The 8,215-nt window shown below is 32.2% G+C and overlaps 1 protein-coding gene across 1 annotated transcript; it reads right to left on the bottom strand.

The window, feature by feature from the left end:
• Nucleotides 1-58: 58 nt before the first annotated feature.
• Nucleotides 59-324, bottom strand: LOC120349361 (cathepsin L-like; the record flags this gene model as incomplete). Its single annotated transcript, XM_039419336.1, has 1 exon — nt 59-324. A coding segment is annotated over exon 1 (266 nt), but the record flags the coding sequence as incomplete, so codon positions are not given.
• Nucleotides 325-8,215: the final 7,891 nt, after the last annotated feature.

Below are 8,215 nucleotides of genomic sequence, written 5' to 3'. Positions count from 1 at the left end.
CTTCATTGAAGATTGAATACAGTCCTAAAATGTTTTAACCAATTAAAAAATAAATGACTGAATGTAGGTACTCACAGCAGCCTCATACGGGTAGGTGTCCTCCTTGTCAATACCCTTGTTGTCCCTGATGTAGGTGAAGGCCTGGTCCATGAAACCGCCGTGGCATCCTCTGTTGCCATATTTGCTCGAACAGTCGATCAGTTGTTGCTCACTCAGTGACACAAGTCGGCCAGTTTTGCGGAAATGTGCTCCTTCCAGGGCTCCCGTCTGCAACAAACAATAAATAATTGAATTTTCCAATCGAAGTCTAAATAAACAAAACATTAACAGTATAAAAAACAGATGCTCCTTCCAAGGATAAGTGGGGTTAAATAGAAGAGTGTGCTCTTATCGCCTCAACTTCGCCATCAACACTTGGTGCCGATTGCACAAAAGCCGGTTAAATTTCAACCGTGATTAATATCTTAGTAATTTCCATCTGTAGACTGGCTGGCCGCTGTGGCCCAGTATAAAATAAGCGCTGCTATCCAGAGATTGTCAGTTTGGTGTAAGGGTAAGCATTCCTGGCCGGCAATTAGGAGGTACTGGGTTCGATTCCCGGGCTGAAATATAGTTTTTGGATAGCAGCTCTCATCGAATTTCCATCTATAGTGAGGTCCACGTTATAATGGCAGTGTTTGATTGGCAATGGTATTGCTATCCTTGTCTATCATTCAACAATGCGGATAGCGCTATCTCTTTCTCGCTTTGCTCTGTTGCCAGATCGTCTTTTAACAATGTAGAATTAATAATTAATTGTGCCGTGCTACCAATTTTTCCTTAAATCGGTTGGAATAGCATTTAACACCTATTAACCTAAGGATAGTTGTCGGCTCCAATGTAATAGATTCTTGATAAATTATGAATGGATCTATCGCCTATGAATGAGAAATCCAGTTTTCAGAGCAAATGAACTTATAATCTTCAGATGAATTTATACAAATACACAAAGAACTATATCTTATAAGCCTAATTATTTAGAGTTACTATGAACTAAAATACTTATCTAGTTTACAGTTGAAAAACAGTGGCTATTGGCTTGAATACACAAATAGCAATATACGAAAAAAATAGAACACTATAAATTGTTTAAAACTCAATTTAAACATAATAAACGAAAATGATTTAGAGCAAAATTTTACAACAACACATAGCCAGCCATTTTTCTAGAAGAAGAAAGAAGCCACCGGAAAAACTACAAGTCAGAACAAAGCCTGTTCGGTGTCGATTTTACAGACATGTCACCAAAAAATTATAACCAAGTTTAGAATTCACATTCTACATCTGTTCTCAATAAAACTTTATTTTGAAACTGTTATTTTAAACTTTCATATATATTCTCTATTTAAATAAACTATTATCTATTACTTCTGCTAACCAAGCCTCGGTGACACCATGGAACAATGCAACAATCATTTACGATAAAAAAATTCTCCGTCGAAAAGTTTGTCTGTCTATTGATGACTCTGATATTTACTATAAAGTTTCATAGATCTCGAATTGAAGATTCGATTCCAATGTGAGAAAAAGATGTAATATTACAAATACCCCCTCTTGACATAAAAAAATTCACTGTTTGAAAATTTAAAGAAAAAAAATTACATTGACCCTAATGAAAATTGTTGAAATTTAATTCGAGAGCAGTAACAATTTTTCTAGAAAAACATTACATGTCAACTATAATTGAAAATATTATAAAAATTCATCAATAGCATTTGTTATATGTTTCCAAACAATATTTCAAAGTATAGAATATCAAAATTACTTTTGATTTAGCTTTATAATTTAAAGGAAAATATCTCAACAGAAAGTTTAATATGTAAAGAATAGTTTTTTGAAATTGCACATAAATTTAATAGATAGAAAAATTCAATTTTTTATTGCATAAAAAAAAATTAGTATGTTGAATGAAAAAAATTTATTATTATTTATGTATATTTTTTTTTAAATGAATTGTTACATTTAATTTTCACATAAAATTTCAATAAATCAAAAAATGTTTATTTCTTTCACTATTGACGCGGTTGATTTTATTGATGCACATTTTGGAAAACAGTCCATTAAGGCACTCAGTATGATTTTCAGTTAAGTGTGACTCCAATGTGATGACGTTAGTGTTGGGCTGATCTGGATGCAGTAGTGTTGGGCTGATACTTGTAGTTGACTGATGCATATCAAACTCGATACAGGTGACATCTCAGTTAGCATTGCCTCATGCTTGTAGTAGACGATTGCATCTCCTCATTGAAATCCTAGAGATCAGAAGTTATCCAGACGATTTTGTAAAATGAAAAACTTTCCCTCAATGGAGGGAAACCATATACTACTCGATACAGGTGACATCTCAGTTAGCATTGCTTCATGCTTGTAGTAGACGGCTGCATTCCAAATTCAATACAGTCACGTAAATTTTGTATCATATAATTATACAATGTACATTTCAGGCTTGAAATGACAATGTAATTCGTTTTTTGGAAAAGAGATAGACGTTGCATACAGGATTAATTTAGGTGAGGATTAATTTAGGTAAGGTTTGGTTTTTTGATATTTTCAGCTTTCAAGGTTTAGAGTTCTGCATACAGGAATAATTTAGGAGAGGATTTTTTTGAATCAATTATTTCATGATACTGTGACTGTTATTCTGAATTCAAAGTTGCGAATGTGAACATGGATGGCAATTACCTCCAGGTAATGCAGTAGTGTTGAAGTTTGAGATACAAAGTCAGCAATAAGCATTGGCATTGCTATTGGTGTATGCTTTGGTGTCGGCTTTGGCATCGGCGTTGATATTGGCATTGGCATTGGCGCAGGCATTGGCATTGGTGCAGGCATTGGCATTGGCGCAGGCATCAGCGTAGATATTGGCATTGGCGCAGGCATCGGCGTTGATTTTGGCATTGGCATCAGCATTGGCGCAGGCATTGGCATTGGCGCAGGCATTGGCATTGGCGCAGGCATTGGCATTGGCGCAGGCATCGGCGTAGATATTGGCATTGGTGCAGTTATTGGTGTAGATATTGGCTTAGTTATTGGTGTAGATATTGGCGTAGTTATTAGTGTAGTTATTGGTGTTGACATTGGCATAGTTATTGGCGTTGGCATCAGCATTGGCGCAGATTTTGGCATCAGCATTGGCGCAGGCATTGGCATCGGCGCAGGCATCGGCGTAGATATTGGCGTTGGCATCAGCACAGGCATCGGTGTAGATTTTGGCGTAGTTATTGGTGTTGATATTGGTGTTGACATTGGCGTAGTTATTGGTGTAGGCCGCAGCGTTGACATTGGCGTAGTTATTGGTGTAGGCCGCAGCGTAGATGAGTCACACTAGTTCGAAAATCACCCAAATGTTCTTAACACTCTTCATGGCGTTCACTTGTTGCTGATTTCGAGATTCACATGATAACTATTTCAATGTTAATGTCTGTGCTGTACCTGTTATCTTAAAATGCTTATAAACTAAAAAGAAAAACTTGATTAGGCTATCAATACAATCTAATACACATGAAAATTATTTTTAAGTATATAATCAATATAAAATTGAAATTGTTAACATCTTATTATACAGTCAGCAATACATAATTGTGAAATATGGAGATTCAATATAAAAAATATAATTTCATTTCCATTTATCCATTGTTCAAAATAGAAATAGAATTTCATAACACCCTGTATCATTATCAAAATTGTAAAAAAAACATCAGATCATCACAACAAAATTAATTTCAATATATATATATATATATATATATATATATATATATATATATATATATATATATATATATATTTCAATAATTTCAGACAATTGATCTTCTATTCACAATCATTTCATAATATATCTGCATTTCATTATCATTTAATATAACATTTCATTTATAGCAAGTTCATTTCACATTTATGATTTATCATTCAGGGTTTCAAAATTATTTAGTTTTAATTTTGTTCAAAAATTGTATAAAAAGCAAATTATTTAATATTGTTAATCATCGTTTGTTGGATACTATAGTTTATTTCGACTTCTCAATGTTCTAAACACAAACTACATTTCATGACAAAACTTTACTATCAAACATTAAACAAGAAACCATTCAAAACATCAATAATATTTTGCTTCAAAGGCAATCAATATTCATAAGTAATCATCTGCATCTATGGCAATCAACATTATTAATCATTATTTTGCATCTATGGCAATCAACATAGTAATCAACACAAAAAATATTATCTCATTACTGCCTCTCTAAGTCATAACCTCTGTTATTCCTTCTTTAGGCAATAATGGGTTTCCATCTCAAAAAACAATCACATACCAGCAAAATTCTAATCAACAAACCCCACTAAAAATTCTACATACACTCCAGCATCCATTTCAAACGATAATCAATCATATCAAAATTTATAGAACAAACAGTTTTAAAATTTGAAAAAAATATCAATTACAAAACACTTTAGAAAAATTTTAGCCTTTAACTCATTTCAATTGATAATATAACACAACGTTTTTATTCAATGAAAACAATATTATTCAAGTTAACTTTCATTAATACATCACATATATATGGCTACAGAATTCATTAATACTTTCAAATTTTGACGTTTATTTATTATAACCAAATAATTTATAATTTAAAGACTGTATAATAAGTACAAACATTTCAAGATTATAATACAAAGATGATCAAGATGAATAATGGGTAAATAAGTTCCCTAAAAAATACAAAAAAGAGAAAAAGAAAACTGGGTAAATAAATTCCCTAAAACAACACACATTTCAAAATAAGTGATACATGATGAAAAAATATGTCACAAGCAAACAATTATTTACACTACAATGGATAGATTTTAGAAAAGTTAAGTTTTATCAACAATTTAAAGATTAGGAAAATAAGCTACTATTTCAACTTCTAATATTATTTCAGAAGAATACAAATTTAAATGACTATGGACAAGATTGGTTAAGATATGCATCATAGAAGAAATTTACTGAACATTACACAAAGACAGGAAAGAATCGAAAATTGAAAAGATTAAGGGCCAAGAAAAATAGGCTACAGGAAAGAAAAAAGATACAATTATGGACTCTCACCATACGTAGTATTACGGTCATGCTATTCTGAATCCGGCATGACACAGGATTCCTAATCATTGTGTGTGGGGAATACCCTTTCATCATGTGATTCATTGTCATCATCTTGTAAGTAAGCAACTTGAAACAACCTTTGAATACTAACACATCAATGGAGACTTTGCGTTTCGTTTTCTTCAAGAACATGATATTATTCATGGGTTCATTTGTTTCAACAAAGCTGTTTTGCCTACAAAAGTTAGTCATGTTCACTTGAGAATGCATTGCATACACTTTTTCAATTTTCAGTTGAAAGTTGAACTCATCAACTTGACTCAAAGCAAGATTCATTTTGTTTACATTTTTCCTAACCTCTACAGAAACCTGTCTCATGTAATCATTCACTTTGTTTATAGTTTTCCTAACCTTCAATGTAGCAATATTACTTTCATGATAGTTGACTTTCAGTGAAGACAACTCCCTACCTACATCTTTACTCAATTCTACTATCTCATTAAGGTTGACTTTTTCAACAACAGTAACTAGGCCTACATTGTCAGAAACTTGAATGAGTTGATCCTGTATCTTAACACTACTATTATCATGCTTCAATTTGTTTTCATCTTCGTGATTATCTTTCAGTTTCATGTGCATTTTTCAATAGAAGGTTTATACTAGCCTGCTCTAGTCTAATGCTAGCAAATTCTTGCTTCACTCATCAAACCTAGCATTTTGCTCATCAATCTAGCATTTTGCTCATCAAACTTTTGTGTTAAGAATGCTATAAGATTCAGATCATTTTTAATGTTTGCCATTTTGTAATATGCACAGATATCTATTCATTAAAACTTGATCTCTCTTGAACCTATTTCCCACTCAGCAGTAAACCATTCATAACCTATCAAGATATCTATCTACTAATGATTTTTATAACCAGGGATTTCATGGTGTACCATTTGGGACATATTTATTTTGTAATTCTGTCCCACCACAGGGGTAACATTTGCCATGCTACCAATTTTCCTTAAATCGGTTGGAATAGCATTTACACCTATTAACCTAAGGATAGTTGTCGGCTCCAATGTAATAGATTCTTGATAAATTATGAATGGATCTTCGCCTATGAATGAGAAATCCAGTTTTCAGAGCAATGAACTTATAATCTTCAGATGAATTTATACAAATACACAAAGAACTATATCTTATAAGCCTAATTATTTAGAGTTACTATGAACTAAAATACTTATCTAGTTTACAGTTGAAAAACAGTGGCTATTGGCTTGAATACACAAATAGCAATATACGAACAAAATAGAACACTATAAATTGTTTAAAACTCAATTTAAAACATTAATAAACGAAAATGATTTAGAGCAAAATTTTACAACAACACATAGCCAGCCATTTTTCTAGAGAAGAAAGAAGCCACCGGAAAAAACTACAAGTCAGAACAAAGCCTGGTTCGGTGTCGATTTACAGACATGTCACCAAAAATTATAACTTACAAGTTTAGAATTCACATTCTACATCTGTTCTCAATAAAACTTATTTTGAAACTGTTATTTTAAACTTTCATATATTCTCTATTTAAATAAACTATTATCTATTACTTCTGCTAACCAAGCCTCGGTGACACCATGGAACAATGCAACAATCATTTACAATAAAAAATTCTCCGTCGAAAGTTTGTCTGTCTATTGATGACTCTGATATTTACTATAAATTTCATAGATCTCGAATGAAGATTCGATTCCCATGTGAGAAAAAGATGTAATATTACAAATACCCCCCTCTTGACATAAAAATTTCACTGTTTGAAAATTTAAAGAAAAAAAATTACATTGACCCTAATGAAAAATTGTTGAAATTTAATTCGAGAGCAGTAACAATTTTTCTAGAAAAACATTACATGTCAACTATATTGAAAATTATTATAAAAATTCATCAATAGCATTTTTATATGTTTCCAAACAATATTTCAAAGTATAGAATATCAAAATTACTTTTGATTTAGCTTTATAATTTAAGGAAAATATCTCAACAGAAAGTTTAATATGTAAAGAATAGTTTTTTGAAATTGCACATAAATTTAATAGATAGAAAAATTCATTTTTTATTGCATAAAAAAAAATTAGTATGTTGAATGAAAAAAATTTATTATTATTATTTATGTATATTTTTTTTTAAATGAATTGTTACATTTAATTTTCACATAAAATTTCAATAATCAAAAAATGTTTATTTCTTTCACTATTGACGCGGTTGATTTTATTGATGCACATTTTGGAAAACAGTCCATTAAGGCACTCAGTATGATTTTCAGTTAAGTGTGACTCCATGTGATGACGTTAGTGTTGGGCTGATCTGGATGCACGTAGTGTTGGGCTGATACTTGTAGTTGACTGATGCATATCAAACTCGATACAGGTGACATCTCAGTTAGCATTGCCTCATGCTTGTAGTAGACGATTGCATCTCCTCATTGAAATCCTAGAGATCAGAAGTTATCCAGACGATTTTGTAAAATGAAAAACTTCCCTCAATGGAGGGAAACCATATACTACTCGATACAGGTGACATCTCAGTTAGCATTGCTTCATGCTTGTAGTAGACGGCTGCATTCCAAATTCAATACAGTCACGTAAATTTGTATCATATAATTATACAATGTACATTTCAGGCTTGAAATGACAATGTAATTCGTTTTTTGGAAAGGATAGACGTTGCATACAGGATTAATTTAGGTGAGGATTAATTTAGGTAAGGTTTGGTTTTTTGATATTTTCAGCTTTCAAGGTTTAGAGTTCTGCATACAGGAATAATTTAGGAGAGGATTTTTTGAATCAATTATTTCATGATACTGTGACTGTTATTCTGAATTCAAAGTTGCGAATGTGAACATGGATGGCAATTACCTCCAGGTAATGCAGTAGTGTGAAGTTTGAGATACAAAGTCAGCAATAAGCATTGGCATTGCTATTGGTGTATGCTTGGTGTCGGCTTTGGCATCGGCGTTGATATTGGCATTGGCATTGGCGCAGGCATTGGCATTGGTGCAGGCATTGGCATTGGCGCAGGCATCAGCGTAGATATTGGCATTGGCGCAGGCAT

Source organism: Nilaparvata lugens, unplaced genomic scaffold (assembly GCF_014356525.2).
Source record: "Nilaparvata lugens isolate BPH unplaced genomic scaffold, ASM1435652v1 scaffold9600, whole genome shotgun sequence".
Taxonomy (NCBI): domain Eukaryota; kingdom Metazoa; phylum Arthropoda; class Insecta; order Hemiptera; family Delphacidae; genus Nilaparvata; species Nilaparvata lugens.
The sequence above is the reverse complement of the archived record's forward strand: the minus strand, read 5'-3'. Positions and strand labels throughout refer to the sequence as shown.